Source organism: Bos grunniens, chromosome 29, assembly GCF_055505025.1.
Source record: "Bos grunniens cultivar Pamir isolate PY7600 chromosome 29, Bosgru_T2T1.0, whole genome shotgun sequence".
Classification (NCBI taxonomy): domain Eukaryota; kingdom Metazoa; phylum Chordata; class Mammalia; order Artiodactyla; family Bovidae; genus Bos; species Bos grunniens.
In genome coordinates this window covers 23199837-23222176 of record NC_141193.1, presented here as the reverse complement: position 1 = coordinate 23222176, position 22340 = coordinate 23199837, and the positions used below count along the sequence as shown (strand labels likewise).

The 22340-nt window shown below is 40.5% G+C and overlaps 1 protein-coding gene across 1 annotated transcript; it reads right to left on the bottom strand.

Annotated features, from left to right (window-relative positions):
* Positions 1 to 19364: 19364 nt before the first annotated feature.
* On the bottom strand, positions 19365 to 20306 carry LOC147342289 (olfactory receptor 8B12-like). The gene has a single exon (XM_086384098.1). It carries the CDS (start codon positions 20304 to 20306, stop codon positions 19365 to 19367), a length of 942 nt encoding a protein of 313 aa, XP_086240224.1.
* Positions 20307 to 22340: the final 2034 nt, after the last annotated feature.

Genomic DNA, 22340 nt, shown 5'->3' with positions numbered 1-22340 from the left:
TTGACAAACAAAGAAGGACATCCCATATTTTTCCAGGATCTCCTGTCTCTAGTGGCTTTAGAATTAATGATAATTGTTTCAAGCTAGCACTTATTTAAGTGGCTACTATGTGAGGCTGTGTACTAAGAGCTATGTGACAATACTATTATCCACATTTTGCAGATGAGAAAGCTGAGTTAAGTAACTCACCCAAAACTCAGCCCTAAAACTACTGAGCAGCTGCCAGAAGGTGAACTTGGGCAGTCTGACTCTCACAGTTTGCACTGGTAACCACCATGTTGCATGACTGACCAGGGCCAATCACGAACTCACCTTCCTTTAGTTTAGAGCTGTAAGGCCATACTACACTGTCTCTTGTCCACAATTGTCCTGGGAAAGAAAATGACCATAGTGAATTGAAGATGGCTGCTTTGAGCTCAGAACTCTCTCCTCACAATCTGGTCTTAAGAATCAGAATCTCTGATTTATCTTGTATCTCATTCTGCTATAAAGAGCATGTTTCCAATTACTGGTTTACTCAAAACCCTCCAGCTACAAGGAAGAAGGCTGTGCCTTTTCCTGACTAGTGGATAACAGGAGAATGGGGAGTTTTATTAGGATTGTAGATCTCAGTGACTTCATTATTCAGAGACTCCCTCAAGACCATTTCCTGAGAGATTACTTTCCCAGGGATAGAAATGTTTGTTTATACCCTTGATATTACTTGCTTTGGTTTTCATTTTTTGTTGTTGTTGTTTCTTCATTGTGAGAGAGTCATTTCCTAGGCAGGTTGATAGGGAGTCTAGGGGTCCTCAAGGAGAGAGGGGTCTGGAATTCTCAAGGAGGAAAAAAGGACAAACTTTTTTTCTTTCTCCACATTCCTTAGGATTATATACCAATAATGTATCCTGCCTAAGGACAGTCTTTGGATTCAACCTTCTGTTATCTTAAAATGTAAATTATGGGAGTATGTCGGAGGAGGTCTTTACAACCTCCAGACATTCCTTGGATTATATAACCTCCTTATTAACACTAACAAGCGGGTACTCTTTCTGCCCCCTTCTGATGCCTATGTCAGAAGCTTTCTCTATCTCCTTTATACTTTAATAAAACTTTACTACACAAAAGCTCTGAGCGATCAAGCCTCGTCTCTGGGCCCGGCTTGAATTCTTCTCCTCCGGGTGCCAAGAATCCCGGTGTATTCGCGTGATTCAACAACAACCTTTCAATTTTTTTATGATATTATACATGTTTTAATGCCATTCTCTCAAATCGTTCCCCCCTCCCCCACCTCTCCCACAGAGTCCAAAAGACTTCTATACATCTGTGTCTCTTTTGTTGTCTCGCATACAGGGTTGTCATTACCATCTTTCTAAATTCCTTATATATGCGTTAGTATACTGTTTTGGTGTTTTTCTCTCTGGCTTACTTCACTCTGTATAATAGGCTCCAGTGTCATCCACCTCATTAGAACTGATTCAAATGTATTCTTTTTAATAGCTGAGTAATACTCCATTGTGTATATGTACCACAGCTTTCTCATCCATTCATCTGCTGATGGACATCTAGGTTGCTTCCATGTCCTGGCTATTATAAACAGTGCTGCGATGAACATTGGGGTACACGTGTCTCTTTCCCTTCTGGTTTCCTCAGTGTGTATGCCCAGCAGTGGGATTGCTGGGTCATAAGGCAGTTCTATTTCCAGTTTTCTAAGGAATCTCCACACTGTTTTCCATAATGGCTGTACTAGTTTGCGTTCCCACCAACAGTGTAATAGGGTTCCCTTTTCTCCACACCCTCTCCAGCATTTATTGCTTGTAGACTTTTGGATTGCAACCATTCTGACTGGCATGAAATGGTACCTCATTGTGGTTTTGAATTGCATTTCTCTAATAATGAGTGATGTTGAGCATCTTTTCATGTGTTTGTTAGCCATCTGTATGTCTTCTTTGGAGAAATGTCTATTTAGTTCTTTGGCCCATTTTTCGACTGGGTTGTTTATTTTTCTGGAATTGAGCTGTAGGAGTTGCTTGTATATTTTTGAGATTAGTTGTTTGTCGGTTGCTTCATTTGCTATTATTTTCTCCCATTCTGAAGGCTGTCTTTTCACCTTGCTTAGAGTTTCTTTTGTTGTGCAGAAGCTTTTAAGTTTAATTAGGTCCCATTTGGTTTTTTTTGCTTTTTTTCCAATATTCTGGGAGGTGGGTCATAGAGGATCCTGCTGTGATGTATGTCGGAGAGTGTTTTGCCTATGTTCTCCTCTAAGATATTTATAGTTTCTGGTCTTATGTTTAGATCTTTAATCCATTTTGAGTTTATTTTTGCGTATGGTGTTAGAAAGTGTTCTAGCTTCATTGTTTTACAAGTGGTTGACCAATTTTCTCAGCACCACTTGTTAAAGAGATTGTCTTTTCTCCATTGTATATTCTTGCTCTTTTGTCGAAGATAAGATGTCCACAGGTGTGTGGATTTATCTCTGGGATTTCTATTTTGTTCCATTGATCTATATTTCTGTCTTTGTGCCAGTACCATACAGTCTTGATGACTGTGGCTTTGTAGTAGAGCCTGAAGTCAGGCAGGTTGATTCCTCCAGTTCCATTCTTCTTTCTCAAGATTGCTTTGACTATTCAAGGTTTTTTGTATTTCCACACAAATTGTGAAATTATTTGTTCTAGCTCTGTGAAAAAAACTTCTGGTAGCTTGATAGGGATTGCATTGAATCTATAGATTGCTTTGGGTAGTATACTCATTTTCACTATATTGATTCTTTTGATCCATGAACATGGTATATTTCTCCATCTATTAGTGTCTTCTTTGATTTCTTTCAACAGTGTTTTACAGTTTTCTATATATAGGTCTTTAGTTTCTTTAGGTAGATATATTCCTAAGTATTTTCTTCTTTTCATTGCAAAGGTGAATGGAGTTGTTTCCTTAATTTCTCTTTCTATTTTCTCATTATTGGTATATAGGAATGCAAAGGATTTCTGTGTGTTGATTTTATATCCTGCAACTTTACTATATTCTTTGATTAGCTCTAGTAATTTTCTGGTGGAGTCTTTAGGGTTTTCTATGTAGAACATCATGTCATCTGCAAACAGTGAGTTTTACTTCTTCTTTTCCAATTTGGATTCCTTTCATTTCTTTTTCTGCTCTGATTGCTGTGGCCAAAACTTCCAAAACTATGTTGAAAAGTAGTGGTGAGAGTGGGCACCTTTGTCTTGTTCCTGACTTTAGAGGAAATGCTTTCAATTTTTCACCATTGAGGATAATGTTTGCTTTGGGTTTGTCATATATAGCTTTTATTATGTTGAAGTATTGCTTTGGTTTTTAGAGACAGTTTCTCTCAACAAACAGTTATCTGGTATAATTAAGAAAAAAATCATTGGAAAAATGACTGTTATTACCATTTCTTGAATATCCATTACTGTGCCTGACAAAGACCCTTTACACTTTCTGGCTGCCAAGATTGAAAACATCATGCACATATATTCTATTTCTCATAATAATGATATTCGTTATTAAGGTAAGTTGCTCACAGAGACAATGTGTCTCAGAGCCCACATGCCTGGGTCTGTGTAAATTTAAGCCCCTATATATAATCACCTGATTAAACTTCCTCTTCTTGAGGGTCACTGGAATTCTTAAAGCAGAGTCCCTGCCTTCTGAAATCTGGCAATTTGGGGAAAAGTAACAAATAAATATGAAATGACTTTAATAAAAACAAGAATTATGTCAAGAAACAATTAACACTAAGAGCTATCTATTATAATTTAGAGTAAGATACGCTTTCCAGGTGGCTCAGACAGTAAAGAGTCCACCTGTAATGCAGGAAAACCAGGTTCAATCCCTGGGTCAGGAAAATGTCCTGGAGAAAGAAATGGCAACCCACTCCAATATTCCCACCTGGTGATCCCATGGACAGAGGAGCCTAATGGGCTACAATCCCTGCAGTTGCAAAGAGTCAGACAAAACTGTGCAACTAACACTTTCACTTTTCACTTTCATTCAATAGTGTATTCATATTTCATTCTGGGAATAACTGCACTGTCCAGCAAACAAGAAAGAAGATTTCTGTGATTCTCTGCCCTTATCTTCCCATAGGCTGTAAGTCTAGTGGTAGCAAAGGTTCTCTATCAAGCACTTCGTCTCAGCGTCTGTCAGAAGCAGCTTTTCTCTCAACGAAAACTCCCTTTGGCTGTCCCTACCTTCCACCCACTTGTAATCGAGTGCTCCTCTCTATTGACTTTCTAGCTTCTCCAATTCTGAGGCTGACTCCTCATAGATCAGATTCCCAATCCAGGGATATATCCAAATTTGTTCGTCCTCTTTAGTTTGCTTTTGTCTATTGTGTCTTCTACTTCTCAACATAAACTTCTGCCTTGTCAAAATTTTCATTAGATTAAAGCCTCGATGCACTAGTTTTGATGTTTTTACTGAATGATGTCAGATGATGCGTGACTGTAGGTGAGATTTTCAAAGTTAAGGTGCTTTGGGAGAAACTATATATGGAAATTGATACAATCACTATGAAGGAAATTATGGCGATTCCTTAAGAAACTAGGAATAAAACTATCGTATGACCCAGTAGTCCCAGCGTTGATTTCCTTTAGGATTGACTGGCTTGATCTCCTTGCTGTCCGAGGGACTCTCAAGAGTCTTCTACAACACCACAATTCAGAAGCATCAGTCCTTCACCTCTCAGTCTTCTTTAAGGTCCAGCTCTGACACCTATACATGACTACTGAAAAAACCATAGCTTTGACTAGACGGACCTTTCTTGGCAAAGTAATGTCTCTGCTTTTTAATATACTGTCTATGGTTGTCATAGTTTTTCTTCCAAAGAGCAAGTGTCTTTTAATTTCAAGGCTGCAGTCACCATCTCAGTGATTTTGGGAGCTCAAGGAAATAAAGTCTGTCACTGTTTGCATTGTTTCTCCATCTATTTGTCATGAAGTGATGGGACCAGATGCCGATCACTCAGCTATAAAAGAAACAAAATTGTGTCAGTTGTAGTGATCTGGGTGAACCTAGAGTCTGCCAAACAGAGTGAGGTAAGCCAAAAAGGGAAAATATATATACTATATTACTGCATATGTATACATGGAATCTAGAGAAATGGTACTGATGAACCTATCTGCAGGGAAAGAATAGATGCAGATGTAGAGTGTGGACTTGTTGAACAGTGAGGGAAGGAGCGGGTGGGATGAACTGAGAGAGTGGGACTGCCATGTGTACACTACTGTGTGTAAGCAGACAGCTAGGGGGAGGCTCCTGTAGAGCACGAGGGGCTCAGCTCAGTGCTCTGTGATGACCTAGAGGGGTCGATGGGGGATGTGGGAGGGAGCCCCTTGGGAGGGGATATATGTATACATATGGCTGATTCATGTTGTTGTATAGCAGGAATTAACACAGCATTGTAAAGCAATTATCCTTCAATTAAAAATTTTAAAAGGAAACTTACCACAGAAATAATGAAAGAATTTGGTTATGGAGCTTCCTCAGGGCTCATCTTTGTTACAAGTAACACCTCAAAGGTCTTCAAAACAAATTTTTATCTTAAGCTTTACATTTCAAGAACAAATGTACTATTTTAAAAAGAAAATCTCCCTGTGCAATGCTATAAAATCTACAATTTCCCAAGGATGAAACATAAATCAAGATTATGAAGTGAACTGACATAAAAAGGGGATTAACAAGGGGAAAAAACTGACATCATCTCAAGTCCAAAGTGTGTGGCTTATTATGCTGGAGCAGGGAGATGATTCTTAACACAATAAACATCTCCATGGACAAGAAAAAGTGTTTCTAAAAACAGAAGTATTAGACAAATAGAAAACAAAGATTGAAGGGATTAAATGCAATTTATAGACCTTTCAGTTCAGTTCAGTTCAGTCGCTCAGTCGTCTCCGGCTCTTTGCGACCCCATGAATCGCAGCACGCCAGGCCTCCCTGTCTATCACCAACTCCCTGAGTTCACTCAGACTCAGGTCCATCGAGTCAGTGATGCCATCCAGCCATCTCATCCTCTGTTGTCCCCTTCTCCTCCTGCCATCCCTCCCAGCATCAGTCTTTTCCAATGAGACCTTTACTGAAAATGAAAGCCACATTTTTTCTCTAAAAAGTGTTTCAGAACTTTACAAAGTCTTTTCCCAACAACTTTATTCTGGTGGCTAGCTCACATCTAGAAGGGATGTGTTGCTGTGGAAGGAGCCAAATCTAATTGTACTGAGTCTTCTGCCTTAAACTACTCCTGGCTGGACTGCCTTGACCAAGATGCTAAGTTCTCTTTGCTGGTGTTCCCCTCTCTACAGCATGGCAACAGTTAAAACTGATTTGTCTGTGTCACACTATTGTTCATTAATTGCATCAGATGTTTTAAACCAGGTGGATATTCTGATGTCCTGTTTACTTGATACCATTAAGAACTTCATTTTCAAGACACTTTAACTTTCCACCTTTCCTTCAACTTCTCCCCACTTATTTTCATTCTCCTTCAAGGTTCCTTATTCACCTGTCCGTGAATGTTAATGACAACAGATCCTTAACTTCTTTCCTCTTGTCCTACTCACTTTTTCTGAGCCATCTCATCCACTTGCTCACAATGAATGAATTCAAAGTCCAATCTATATTTCTAGCTGGGATTTTACACCTATAACACCACCTACCCACCGCACATCTCCACCTGAATGCCCCATAGACATGTGGGTCATCCACTGGGGTTTGCTCCTGAGTCAGCCCTGGAGGACTTGGGTTTGCCGCTGTGAGGGCCAGGTGTGGAGGTGATGCAGCTGCTTGGGTCGCAGGGGTTCTGGCAGCACCAGGTACTCAGGGGCACTGGCAGCTAGGGCTGCAGGAAATATAGTGCTCTAGAATGGTATGGCAACCAGTATTGGCCAATACACTCCAATATTCTTGTCTGGAGAACCCACTCCCTGACAGAGAAGCCTGGCAGGACACAGTCTACAGGGTTGCAAAGAGTCGGACATGACCAAAGTGACCCTGCATGCATAGACACAAGACTTTTTGCCTGTGGCAGCTCTGCCCCAGTGAAAGTTGAGCGTGAAAGTGGTGCAGCTGCTTGGCTCTCAGCGACCCTGGCGAGGCCAAGTGTGCAGGGACGCAGAGTGCCTCCCCTGCAGGGGTTATGGCCCTATCAGGGTCTTTTCGAGCCTCTTGGAGCTGACGACCAGAAGGCCTCTTTGGCAAGTCTTTCTCTGTAGCTCCACCCTCATGCACTTAGAGGGTTCCTTTCCCTGGGATCCTTTTCTTTTGTTTGGCACATACAGGGGCCCCCCGAATGGTGTCATACTCTGTAGATCGGTGCATCAGGCACTTAAAGGAGCACCCTGGGTGGGGTCCTACTCTGAAGTTCAGTGCCTCACGCATTTGATGGGCAAGCCTCTCTATTGTTTAGCTGCCAATGCTGGCATGTGGGGGAAGAGAGGCTATGGTGATGGCTCCACCCCTTACATGTGACTCAGCAATATTGTCTTGCTTCCATGGCTGCCTGGCTTTCCTCCACAGGCACTTCCAACCACAATTTCCTCCCTCACATTCTATCGATCCGTCTCTCTGCAGTCAACAGCACCTCTCACCCTGGGATTGCTCCACACTCCCTAAACTCCAGATCCCAGCCGCTGCACCTTCCAGAGGACCAGCGTGCCTGTCCAGAATATGTAGGGTCGTGTCAAGGACTGCCTGATTCTCATTCTATTTAGGCTGCCACAGATCAGCTGTTTCACTCTCAGCCTTAAATGTTTCTCTTCTGACTCGGACAATTGCCCCAATGTGGGGATTGGACCCCTGCGTCAGTTTCCCCACCCACTGAGGGCAGGTCCAACCTTACTAACACTTCTGTTTTTCCCCCTAGTTCCTTCAGCCTACTGAGTTTTGTTCAAATATAGCACAATTGCACTCATCTCACACGCTAGTAAAGTAATGCTCAAAATTCTCCAAGCCAGGCTTCAGCAGTACGTGAACCGTGAACTTCCAGATATTCAAGCTGGTTTTAGAAAAGGCAGAGGAACCAGAGATCAAATTGCCAACGTCTGCTGGATCATCAAAAAAGCAAGAGAGTTCCAGAAAAACATCTATTTCTGCTTTATTGACTATGCCAAAGCCTTTCACTGTGTGGATCACAATAAACTGTGGAAAATTCTTCAAGAGATGGGAATACCAGACCACCTGACCTGCCTCTTGAGAAACCTGTATGCAGGTCAGAAAGCAATAGTTAAAACTGGACATGCAACACCAGACTGGTTCCAAATAGGAAAAGGTGTATGTCAAGGCTGTATATTGTCACCATGCTTATTTAACTTATATGCAGAGTACATCATGAGAAACGCAGGGCTGGAAGAAACACTAGCTGGAATCAACATTGCCGGGAGAAATATCAATCACCTCAGATATGCAGATGACACCACCCTATGGCAGAAAGTGAAGAGGAACTAAAAAGCCTCTTGATGAAAGTGAAAGAGGAGAATGAAAAAGTTGGCTTAAAGCTCAACATTCAGAAAACGAAGATCATGGCATCTGGTCCCACACTTCATGGGAAATAGATGGCGAAACAGTGGAAAGAGTGTCAGACTTTATTTTTCTGGGCTCCAACACCACTGCAGATGGTGACTGCAGCCATGAAATTAAAAGATGCTTACTCCTTGGAAGGAAAGTTATGACCAACCTAGACAGCATATTCAAAAGCAGAGACATTACTTTGCCAACAAAGGTCCATCTAGTCAAGGATCTGGTTTTTGCAGTGGTCATGTATAGATGTGAGGGTTGGACAGTAAAGAAAGCTGAGCTCTGAAGAATTCATGCTTTTGAACTGTGGTGTTGGAGAAGACTCTTGCAAGTCCCTTGGACTGCAAGGAGATCCAAACAGTCCATTCTAAAGGAGATCAGTCCTGGGTGTTCTTTGGAAGGAGTGATGCTGAAGCTGAAACTCCAATACTTTGGCCACCTCATGCAAAGAGTTGACTCCTTTGAAAAGACTCTGATGCTGGGAGGGATTGGGGGCAGGAGGAGAACGGGATAACAGAGGATGAGATGGCTGGATGGCATCACCGACTCGATGGATGTGAGTTTGAGTGAACTCCGGGAGTTGGTGATGGACAGGGAAACCTGGCGTGCTGCGATTCATGGGGTCGCAAAGAGTCCTACACGACTGAGCGACTGAACTGAACTGAACTGAACTGAGTTTTGCGTGGTTCTATATATCTTTTCCACATGTCAGGTACCCCTGTCCGCTGTCAGCTAGTGTTCTGCATGCACGTATGTGTCTGAAGGTGTGTTCCTGATGTACCCATGGAGCGAGATGTACTCCATGTCCAGCTACTCCTCCGCCATCTTGTTTTCCTTCTGTATATCTTCTTTGATGATATATCTTCCAAGGTCTGAGAGATGAGTTGTTTTCAAGGTTTTGGGGAATGGCAGGATGGACAGGTAGAATACAAGAGTATTTTTAGGACAATGAAACAACTTGTATGTCACTATAAATGTTTATATATATATATATATATATATATATTGCTATACATTTGTCAAAATCCACAAAATGCACAATACCAAGAGTGCCCTAATGTTATCTATGGACTTGAGTGGCAATGATGTATCAATGTGGATTCATAAATCATAACAAATATGCAACTCTGATCGGGGATGTTGATAATGGGAGAGGCTATGCATATAAGGAGGCAAGAGATATGTGGGAAATCTCTGTACGTTCAGTTCAATTTTGCTTTGAGCCAAAAACTGCTCCAAAGAAAAATAATGTCTTTTTTTGAAAATGGTTTTTATATTCACAGTTATCAAGAGAAGAAAGCATGCCATACCATGAGAGCTAAACACAGAAGCACAGGATTGGTTAGGAAGCAAAAAGAGAGGATGTAACTGGACAAGAGACTTGTGTTTTCCACATGGAATAATGAGCAAGTTTAGGATTGACTAGTTTGAATATTTTCAGCTGGTTCTGGAACACAAGGGCTGTCCCCAGTTGTCTAGAAACCGAATTTGGCTTAGTTAGGGAAGATGGATTGTGGCCAAGAGTTTGAGAGCACAGTAAACGAGGTTGTTGGGTGTATGGGTCCAGCAGTGGTTGGTTTGCATTTGAAGCTACACTCATAAATGAAGGAATTCATCACAACTAAGCCTGCTTCATAAGAAATGCTAAAAAGCGTTCTTCAAGCTGATGTTCAGTTCAATTCAGTCGCTCAGTTGTGTCCGACTCTTTGCGACCCCATGAACCGCAGCTGATGAAAAGGCACTAATTAATAACATGAAAATATTTGAAAATACACAAGGTAATTGTAAATGTAAGTATATAGTCAAACTTGGAATACTATTATGATATAATATGGTGGTATGCTGCTGCTGCTGCTGCTGCTCCTACTAAGTCGCTTCAGTCGCTTCCGACTCTTTGCGACCCCATAGACGGCAGCCCACCAGGCTCCCCTGGGATTCTCCAGGCAAGAACACTGGAGTGGGTTGCCGTTTCCTTCTCCAATGCATGAAAGTGAAAAGTGAAAGTGAAGTCACTCGGTCCTGTCTGACTCTTAGCGACCTCATGGACTGCAGCCCACCAGGCTCCTCTGTCCATGGGATTTTCCAGGCAAGATTACTGGAGTGGGGTGCCATTACTTTCTCTGAATATGGTGGTATCCAAGCCACTAAACTCTAATATAAAGGTTAATGGACAAAATTATTAAAATAACTATAGCTACAATATTGTGTTAATGGATCATTGTTGTTGTTTAGTCTGTAAGTAGTGTCTGAGTGTTTACAACCCAATGGACTGCAACATGCCAGGCTTCCCTCTCCTTCATTATCTTCCTGAGTTTGTTCTAATTCATGTCCATTGAGTCAATGATGCTGATAACCATCTCATCCTCTGTCACTCCTTTCTCATTTTGCCTACAATCTTTCCCAGCATCAGGGTCTTTACAAATGAGTCAGCACCTCTTTGCATCAGGTGGCCAAACTATTGGAGTTTCAGCTTCAGCATGAGTCCTTCCAATGAATATTCAGGGTTGATTTCCTTTAGGATTCATTGGTTTGACGTCCTTGCAGCCCACAGGATTCTCAAGGGTCTTCTCCAGCACCACAGTTTGAAAGCATCAGTTCTTCAGCACTCTGCCTTCTTTATGGTCCAACTCTCCCAACCATACATGATTACTGGAAAAATCATAGCTTTGATCATATGGACCTTTGTCAGCAAGCTGATGTCTCTGCTTTTTGATACGTTGTCTAGGTTTGTCATAGCTTTCCTTGCAAGAAGCAAGCATCTTTTAATTTCATGTAACTGACATACAATATGCTAATAGATATACAATATGAAAAGAACTAAGGTATGTCAGCAGGGAGAGAGTAAAAGGGTAAAGTTTTTGTACACAATTGAACTTAAGTTGCTGTCAGCATAAAATAGACTGTTATATCTATACAATGTTTTAGGTATGCCTCATGTAAACTCAAAGCAAAAACCCTAAGAGATACACAAAAGATAAAGAGAAGGGAGTCGAAGTACACCAATATGGAAAATTATTCAAAAAGGAAAGTAGCCAGAGAGGAGAAAAGGTATAAAAGAGCTACAAAATAGCCAGAAAACAATAAGATATCATTAGTAAGTTGTTATTTATCAACTATTACTCTTAATGTAAATGAATTAAATTCCCCTATCAAAGGCATAGAGTAACTGGATGGATAAAAAAAAAAAACTCAACTACATGATTCCTGTAAGACACTCACTTCAGGTTTACTGACACACATGGAGTCAAAGTGAAAGGAAGGGAAAAGATACTTCATGCAAGTGAAAAATTAAAGAGCAATGGTACCTATACTTATATCTGACAAAGCAGACATCAAATTTAAATGATCACAAGGGACAAAAAATTGTCATTAGATAATGACAAGAGGATAATTCATCAAGGGAATAGAATAACCATAAATTATATGCACTAAATATCTAAGCATCCAATTAATCAGATACTAACAGATCTGAAGGGAGACATTGACAACAATACAAAAAGAACACGTGGTTATGACACCCCACTGCCAATAATGGATAGATCACCCAGACAAAAAAGTAAAAAGGAAATGTCAAACTTGAACTATGCTTTAGACTAAATTGTCCTAACAGACATCTATAGAATATACCATCCCACAGCAGTGGAATACTTGTCAAAGGCACACAGAACATTTTCTAGGATATATTACATGATAGTTCATAAAGAAGCCCTAGGAAATTTTAAAAGACTGAAATCATGCAAAGCATCTCTTTTATCCACATTTGTATGAAACTAGAAATCAGTAACATGAAGAAAGCCAGAAAATTCACAAATATGTGGAAATTAAACAGCATACTCCTGAAATACCAGTCGGTCAAAGAATAATTTTTTTTAAATCTTGAGATAAACTGAATGGAAATACAACATACCAAATCTTATGGGCTACAACAAAAGCAGTTCTAAGAGTGAAATTTTTCCTGCTAATTTTTATTGAAGTATAGTTGATTTACAATGTTGTGTTAGTTTCTCGTGTACAACAAAGTAATTCAGGCAGATGTATAGATAAATATAAATGGTGTGTGTGCTCAGTAGTTTTAGTCTTGTCCGACTCTTTGTGAACCTATGGACTGTAGACTGCAGGCTCCTCTGGTCATAGGATTCTCCAAGTAAGAATACCGGTGTGGGTTGCCATTTCCTTCTCCAGGGGATCTCCCCGACCCAGGGATTAAACCCGAATCTCCTGTGCCTCCTGCATTGCAGATGGGTTCTTTACTGCTGAGTCACTGGGAAAGCCACAAATATGGCTTTCTCAGATTCATCTTGATTATGTCTTATTACAGTATTTTGAATGTAGTTCCCTGCGCTATATAGTAGGACCTTCTGATTTATCTATTTAAATGTAGGAGTTTATGTGTGCTAATCCCAAACTCTTAATTTATCCCTCCCCTCTTACCCCATGGTACCAATAAGTTTGTTTCTATGTCTGTGAGTCTCTACCTTTATGTAAGTGAATTTATTTGTATTATATTTAAGATTCCACATATAATTGATACCATATGATATTTATCTTTCAATGTGACTTGCTTCACTTGTAAGATAATCTCTAGGTCCATCAATGTTGCTGCAAATGGCATTATTTCATTCTTTATAATGGCTGAGAAATATTCCATTGTGTCTCCTGAGGAAATAATCAGAAATCTAGACAAAATTTTAACACAAACTAACAATTATAGCATTATTTATAATAATAAAACATTGGAGAACCTGACACAATTTTAATTTTTAACAATAGAAGGAAGATTATTAATGACATTTTTACATGATGAAACCCATGAAAAAGTATGATTCAAAAATATTTACTGATAAGTAAATGCTCCCATTATAATGAGAAAGTTAACAATATTTTATAACATGACATACAGAGCATGATCACACTGGAAGAAAATATTATACTCCAGATAAGATCCTCATTTCCTGATCTCTGAATGGTGGAGTGTGTGTATCAGTTAGCTGTTGCTATATAAGAGTCTCACAAAATCTCACTGGTGTACAGCAATGATTATTTGTTGCTCACATGTCTACAGGATCGTTGTGGTGCATCTTGTCTGGTGCATAAGCCTATATGTATACATGTATATTATATATATAAATGTACAAAGATATATGTTTGAATATAGACATATTCATAAGGAATAGCAACAGCTGTTGCTTCTAAGGAGAATTCAGGGATGGAATAACTAGAGGGGAAGCAGCCATATCATCACTGCATAACCTCCACTTGTGTTGTTTAATTGTTTACCATGTGCAAGAATTACTTGGTCAAAATGTTTTTACTGTATTTTAATAATATTTAATACAGGAAATAGCAACCCACTTCAGTATTCTTGCCTGGAAAACTTCATGGACAGAGGAGCCTAGCAGGCTACAGTCCAGGGAGTTGCAAAGAGTCAGACACAAATGAACAACTAAGCATGCACACAAAATATAATTTTAAAATGAAAATTAGAAAAGAGCCAATTTTTCTCATGAATAAGGAAGTTCTTGAAAGGTGAAGTGATATGCTACAGACCATGCAAAAAGCAAAGGAAGTGCTGATAACTAGATGAAAGAGTTCCAGCAGGAAAGGAACTAAGATTTATTAAGCGCCTGGCATTTACTTCTCTCAAAACCTCATGAAGTCAAGACCATTATCTCACTTTTAAAAACAGAGAAATTAATATTTAAAGACATTAAGTAATGTTCTCAAAATCACACAACTATCAACTGAGCTTACCAGATTACTACCAACCAACTCCATTACAGGCTCACAAATTGATGCTTCCTCTGCGACCTTTTGAAAGGGTCTTAGTCACCTCATTCACCAGCCACATAAACCACACATTCAAAAGGTCTCCTGAATTCAATTCTCATTCCCTGTTGCATACAGAGTAAAGCAAAACCTTCCCCCAGCACTCTCAGTTCTATAACTTTGATCTAAAGGGCAAACTAACCACACATTCAAAGTTCCCTTTTTCCCAAAGGAAGAGAACCTTTCCAAAGAAAAGCTCATATGACAAAATGCCTCGTCAGAATTTAACATGTTAATACTTTTCCAAAGAACTTTCCTTTATTACTAATTAATCATTGAGACCCAAGGTGTTCTGATGTATTCTAAAACACTTTACCCAGTGTTCTAGGTGTGTAAAACAGTCAAAATGAATTATCTCTTTCCCATACATGACTGCATGAGAAGATCCGCGCAATCTATAGTGCCTTAATCCTCTGGAAATGACCTCTTCTAATAATTAGCTGCTTAGTACTTCATGATAACTAACTAAATCCACAAACTATTTACTCCTATCTTACAACTTACAGGCTCTTAAGTAGTCTATCCCAAGCCACAGACTTTTCCATCACAGCTAAATACCCAAACTAACCCTTCAGTTCAGTTCACTTCAGTCACTCAGTCGTCTCGGACTCTTTGTGACCCCATGAATTGCAGACAAGCAGGTCTCCCTTTCCATCACCAACTCCAGGAGTTCACCCAAACTCATGTCCATCGAGTCTGTGATACCATCCAGCCATCTCATCCTCTGTCATCCCTTTCTCCTGTCCCCAATCCCTCCCAGCATCAGGGTCTTTTCCAAGGAGTCAACTTTGCATGAGGTGGCCACAGTATTGGAGTTTCAGCTTCAGCATCAGTCCTTCCAATGAACACCCAGGACTGATCTCCTTTACAATGGACTGGTTGGATAGCCTTGCAGTCCAAGGGCTCTCAAGAGTCTTCTCCAACACCACAGTTCAAAAGCATCAATTCTTCGTTGCTCAGATTTCTTCACAGTCCAAATCTCATATCCATACATGACCACTAGAAAAACCATAGCCTTGACTAGGTGGACATTTGATGGCAAAGTAATGTCTCTGCTTTTGAATATGCTGTCTATGTTGGTCATAACTTTCCTTCCAAGGACTAAGCGTCTTTTAATTTCATGACTGCAATCACAATCTGCAGTGACTTGGAGCCCCCCAAAAATAGTCTGACAATGTTTCCACTGTTTCCCCATCTATTTCCCATGAAGTGATGGGACCAGATGCCATGATCTTCGTTTTCTGAATGTTAAGCTTTAAGCCAACTTTTTCACTCTCCTCTTTCACTTTCATCAAAAGGCTTTTTAGTTCCTCTTCACTTTCTGCCATAGGGTGGTGACATCTGCATATCTGAGGTGACTGATGTTTCTCCCAGCAATTTTGATACCAGCTTGTGCTTCTTCCAGCCCAGCATTTCTCATGATGTACTCTGGATATAAGTTAAATAAGTAGGGTGACAATATACAGCCTTGATATACACCTTTTCCTATTTGGAACCAGTCTGATGTTCCATGTCCAGTTCTAACTGTTGCTTCCTGACCTGCATACAGGTTTCTCAAGAGGCAGGGCAGGTGGTCTCACATTCCCATCTCTTTAAGAATTTTCCACAGTTTATTGTGATCCACACAGTGAAAGGCTTTGGCATAGTCAATAAAGCAGAAATAGATGTTTTTCTGGAACTCTCTTGCTTTTTTGATGATCCAGCAGATGTTGGCAATTTGATCTCTGGTTCCTCTGCCTTTTCTAAAACCAGCTTCAACATTTGGAAGTTCACAGTTCACTACTGCTGAAGCCTCGCTTGGAGAATTTTGAGCATTATTTTACTAGTGTGTGAGATGAGTGCAATTGTGTGGTAGTTTGAGCATTCTTTGGCATTGCTTTTCTTTGGGATTGGAATGAAAACTGACCTTTTCCAGGCCTGTGGCCACTGCTGAGTTTTCCAAATTTGCTGGCATATTGAGTGCAGCACTTTCACAGCATCATCTTTCAGGATTTGAAAAAGCTCAATGGAATTCCACCACCTCCACTAGCTTTGTTTGTAGCGATGCTTCCTAAGGCCCACTTGACTTCACATTCCAGGATGTCTGTCTCTAGGTGAATGATCACACCATCGTGATTATCTTGGTCATGAAGCTCTTTTTTCTACAGTTCTTCTGTGTATTCTTGCCACCTCTTCTTAATATCTTCTGCTTCTTTAGGTCCATACCATTTCTGTCCTTTATAGAGCCCATCTTTGCATGAAATGTTCCCTTGGTATCTCTAATTTTCTTGAAGAGATCTCTAGTCTTTCCCATTCTGTTGTTTTCCTCTCTTTCTTTGCATTGATCGCTAAGAAAGGCTTTATTATCCCTCCATGCTATTCTTTGGAACTCTGCATTCAGATGCTTATATCTTTCCTTTTCTCCTTTGCTTTTTGCTTCTCTTCTTTTCACAGCTATTTGTAAGGCCTCCCAGGCAGCCATTTTGCGTTTTTGCATTTCTTTACCATGGGGATGGTCCTGATCCCTGTCTCCTGTACAATGTCATGAACCTCCGTCCATAGTTCATTAGGCACTCTATCTATCATATGTAGTCCCTTAAATCTATTTCTCACTTCCACTGTATAATCATAAGGGATTTGATTTAGGTCATACCTGAATAGTCTAGTGGTTTTCCCTACTTTCTTCAATTTAAGTCTGAAATTGGCAATAAGGAGTTCATGATCTGAGCCACAGTCAGCTCCTGGTCTTGTTTTTGCTGACTGTATACAGCTTCTCCATCTTTGGCTGAAAAGAATATAATCAATCTGATTTCGATGTTGACCATCTGGTGATGTTCATGTGTAGAGTCTTCTCTGCTGCTGCTGCTGCTCTTAGTCACTTCAGTCGTGTCTGACTCTGTGCAACGGCATAGACGGCAGCCCACCAGGCTCCTCCATCCCTGGGATTCTCCAGGCAAGAGCACTGGAGTGGGTTGCCATTTCCTTCTCCAATGCATGAAAGTGAAAAGTGAAAGTGAAGTCGCTCAGTCGTGTCCAACCCTCAGCGACCCCATGGACTGCAGCCTTCCAGGCTCCTCCGTCCATGGGATTTTCCAGGCAAGAGTACTGGAGTGGGTGCCATTGTCTTCTCTGAGAGTCTTCTCTACTAACCCTGAAATAACTCTAAATTCTGACTCTCTTAGTCTTGTAATAATGTAGGAAATATTCCAATCAAGCATCTTTATAATCCTTTAACTAACAGAAGTTCTAATTCACTAGCCTGGGTCCCTCAGCTTCTACACATAACCATAAGAGTTACCATGCTTCACCTGCTATCTTGGACCTACACACTTGATACCCACACATCACATTTTTAACACAATTCTGTTGTCAGTTGGCCAGGATCAAGTTTAGCAAACATTTGTCTCCTACTCTTGTGAAGAAATGTAATATTCAAAACTTATATACTGAGAACTTTTATTAAATAACTGTAACTATAGTCAGATTTTAATATACTGATATATCATACTTTCAAAATGAAATCTGCAAGGGCAACAAGGAAACGATGCAAGAACAAAGGGCACAGAGGAAAACGAAGCAGATTCTAATTCAAGGCCTGGATTCCAGTCCCAGCTGTGGCAACAGTTCTGTGGCCCTGGAAAACATATGTAATATTTCCAAGTCTCCAAGTCTGTTAAATGAGGAGACTAGATTAAATGGTTTATAAGACCCATTCAAGATTAAATGATCTATGATTGTAGAGCATATGCATAAAATAATATTAGAATATTCAAGGTGGATCAAGGGGCAGGGGAAATACATGTGAACCAAACACTCAATGCTCACTCACTTCTATCATGTCCAATTCTTTGCAACCCCATTGTCTGTAACCCAGCAGGCTCCTCTGTCCATGGGATTCTCTAGGCAAGAATACTGGAGTGGGCATTATCAGAGAAATGCAAATCAAAACCACAATGAGGTACCATCTAATACCAGTCAGAATGGATGCTATCAAAAAGTCTACAAACAATAAATGCTGGAGTAGGTGTGGAGAAAAGGGAACCCTCTTACACTGTTGGTTGGAATGCAAACTAGTACATCCACTACAGAGAACAGTGTGGCGATTCCTTAAAAAATTGGAAATAGAACTGCCTTATGACCCAGCAATCCTACTGCTGGGCATACACACCAAGGAAATCAGAATTGAAAGAGACACATGTACCCCAATGTTCATTGCAAAACTGTTTAAAATAGCTAGGACATGGAAGCAACCTAGATATCCATCAGCAGATGAATGGATAAGAAAGCTGTGGTACATATACAAAATGTAGTATTACTCAGCCTTTTAAAAAAAAGCACATTTGAGTCAGTTCTAATGAGGTGGATGAAATTGAAGCTTATTATACAGAATGAAGTAAGTCAGAAAGAAAAACACCAATACAACATATTAATGCATATATGTGGAATTTAGAAACATGGTAACAATGACCCTATATGTGAGACAGGAAAAGGGACACAGATATAAAAAACAGACGTTTGGGCTCTAGGAGGTGAGGGTGGGAAGATTTGAGAAAATAGCATTGATGCATGTATATTACCATATGTGAAATAGATGACAAGTCCAAGTACAATGCATGAAACATGGCACTCAAAGTTGGTGTACTGGGACAACCCAGAGGGATGGGATGAGGAGGGAGGAGGGAGAGGGGATCAAGATGGGGGGACACATGTACACCCGTGGCTGATTCATGTCAATGTATGGCAAAAACCCACCATAATATTGTAAAGTAATTAGCCTCCAATTAAAATAAATAAATTCATTTTTTAAAAAGGAATACTGAAGTGGGTTGCCATGCCCTCCTCCGGGAGATCTAACGCATCTCTTATGTCTCCTGCATTGGCAGTTGTGTTCTTTACCACTAGTGCCACCTGGGAAGCCCGAAGTGAAAGTGTTAGTTGCACATCCAGACACAAAGACTTAAAACTTTCTGTACAAGAGAGGGCAAAAAATGAAACTTACACCCTTCATTGAAAACACACACAAGCTAATAAACAAAACATTTTATCTACTTCTTCAAATACTACTCCCTTCTCAAGAAATTAATTTTCCCCAAGGTTTTCCTCAGGGCAGCTTTGACATCCTTGTTCCTCAAACTATATATCAGTGGATTTAACATGGGCACCACAATGGTATAGAACAGGGACGACACTTTCCCTTGGTCAAGGGGCAAAACCGAAGGTGGTTTGAGATACACAAAAGCCCCAGAACCAAAGAAAAGGAAAACCACAATTATGTGGGAGCTGCATGTACTGAAAGCTTTGGACCTGCCCTCAGTGGAGTGAATGCGGAGAATGCTGGAAAGGATTAGAGTGTAAGAGATGGAGATGGTGACAATGACCATTCCAATAACAGTGGTCACAACTATGAAGACCACCAGTTCGTGCACAGAAGAGCTGTTGCAAGCCAGCTCAAGCAGAGGAGGGATATCACACAAGAAATGATTGATGAGGTTGTCAGCACAGAAGATCAGACTTGCTATGCTTCCTGTGTGGGCCATGGCCCCTGAAAACCCCATCACATACACACCCAACAAAAGCAGTAAACAGACCTTAGGAGACATGGTGACTGTGTACACCAGTGGCTTACAGATGGCCACATAGCGGTCATATGCCATCGCTGACAGGACGAAGGACTCAGAGATGACAAAGAAGCAGAAGAAAAACAGTTGAGTCAAACACTCTGCATGCAAGATGCTGTTCTTCCTTGAGACAAAACTCATCAGCATTTTGGGAGTGATGGTAGTGGAGTAACAGAAGTCTATTAAGGAGAGGTTGAAGAGGAAGAAGTACATGGGGGTGTGCAGGTGCGAGTTCAACCCAATCAGTGTTATCAAGCCCAGGTTCCCCACTATGGTGACCACATAGAAACCTAGAAACAGGAGGAAGAGGGGGATCTGCAGTCCTGGCTGGTCTGTTAAGCCTGCAAGGATGAATTCTGTCACCGAAGTGTTCTCAGCTGCCATTCTCCCCTGGAGAAAACCCAGTCCATGGGGGAAAGAAAAGAACCATTTTGAGAGAAACACCACTACCACCCTCCCAGTACCCACTTCCAATTCTTGAGAATGAAATCCACCAAGACACTTGAGATTTCGTGTGGGGGGAACGTTTTTACTTTTTGCTATGGATATTCTTTAATAGCTAAGTAACTTAAACTTCCAGTGAACAATAAAGAGGCTAGACTTTACCTCCAGAGTGACCACTGACACTTCTAGAAGAAGCAGACATATATTCATATTCCAATTCATTCAAAAATAAGAGATGTCTTTTAGGTCTTTAAGTCAGTCTGTTTTCTATGCCTTGTCTCTCCTACTTCTGTTTGACAATGGGGACTTTCCCTTGACCTCCAGAAGAGACTGTGACTTCTCAGAGCTCCCACCTCTGGGTCAGTGTTGACAAAGAAAGAGATTTCATATTTTTTCAGGATCTCCTGTCTCTAGTGGCTTTAGGTTTAATGATAATTGTTTCAAACCAGCACTTATTTAAGTGGCCACTATGTGAGGCTGTGTACTAAGAGCTATGTGACAATACTATTATCCACATTTTGCAGATGGGAAAGCTGAGTTAAGTAACTCACCCAAAACTCAGCCCTAAAACTACTGAGCAGCTGCCAGAAGGTGAACTTGGGCTGTCTGACTCTCACAGTTTGCACTGGTAACCACCTTGTTACATGACTGACCAGGGCCAAGCACGTACTCACCTTCCTTTAGTTTAGAGCTGTAAGGCCATAGTCCACTGTCTGTTGACCACAATTGTCCTGGGAAAGAAAATGACCATAGTGAAATGAAGATGGCTGCTCTGAGCTCAGAACTCTCTCCTCCCAATCTGGTCCTAAGAATCAGAATCTCTGACTTATCTTGTATCTCATTCTGCTTTGAAGAGCATGTTTCCGATTATTGGTTTGCTCAAAACCCCTCCAGCTACAAGGAAGGAGGCTGTGCCTTTTCCTGACTAGTGGATAACAGGAGAATAGGGAGTTTTATTAGGATTCTGGATCTCAGTGACCTGATTATTCAGAGACTCCCTCAAGACCATTTCCTGAGAGATTACTTTCCCAGGGATAGAAATGTTTGTTTATACCCTTGATATTACGTGCTTTGGTTTCTGGAGAAAGTTTTTTTCAACAGACAGTTACCTGGCATCATTAAGAAAAAAATCATTATGAAAAATGACTGTTATTACCATTTCTTGAATATCCATTACTGTGCCTGACAAAGACCCTTTACACTTTCTGGCTGCCAAGATTGAAAACATCATGCACATCTATTCTATTTCTCATAATAATTATATTCATTATTAAGGTAAGTTGCCCATAGAGACAATGTGTTTCAGAGCCCATGTGCCTGGGTCTGTCTAAATTTAGGCCCATATATATAATCACTAGATTAAACTTCATCTTGTTGAGGGTCACTGGAATCCTTAAAGCAAGGTCCCTGCCTTCTGAAATCTGGCAATTTTGGGGAAAGTAACAAATAAATATGAAATGACTTTAATAAAAAAAAGAAGTGAGTATGTCAAGAAACCATTAACACCAAGTGCTATCTATTATAATTTACAGGAAGATACACTTCCCAGGTGGCTCAGACAGTAAAGTGCCGGGGACCAGCCCCAGCTGATCCAGGGTATTCGAAGGAGAGACGGCGTAGGCGAAGATCAGGAAACAATTGCTTAATTAAATGTTAATTAAGGATATAAAGAGTAATAGAATGAGGATAGCTCAGTAAAATTCAGTGAAGAAAAGAGGCTGAAATAAGGATAGCTCAGTGAGGAAATTCAGTGGAGAAAAGAGGCTGAATAATTCAGCCAGAAGGTAAGAGAAAGAATGACAAGGTGAGACCAAGTTTCAGTGAACAAGGCCCGCACTTTATTTTCCAAAGTAGTTTTTATACCTTAAGTTATGCATAGAGGATAATGTGGGAAGGGGTAGAGTCAGGCAGCAAGCCAGGCTTTCTTCCTGCAAACTTATCATATGCAAAAGCTTAGGTGATTTGCATCATTTT

Bases quoted from the DNA above. Each gene is read 5' to 3' on its own strand.
- LOC147342289 (XM_086384098.1), bottom strand. From the start codon at position 20,306: ATGGCAGCTGAGAACACTTCGGTGACAGAATTCATCCTTGCAGGCTTA.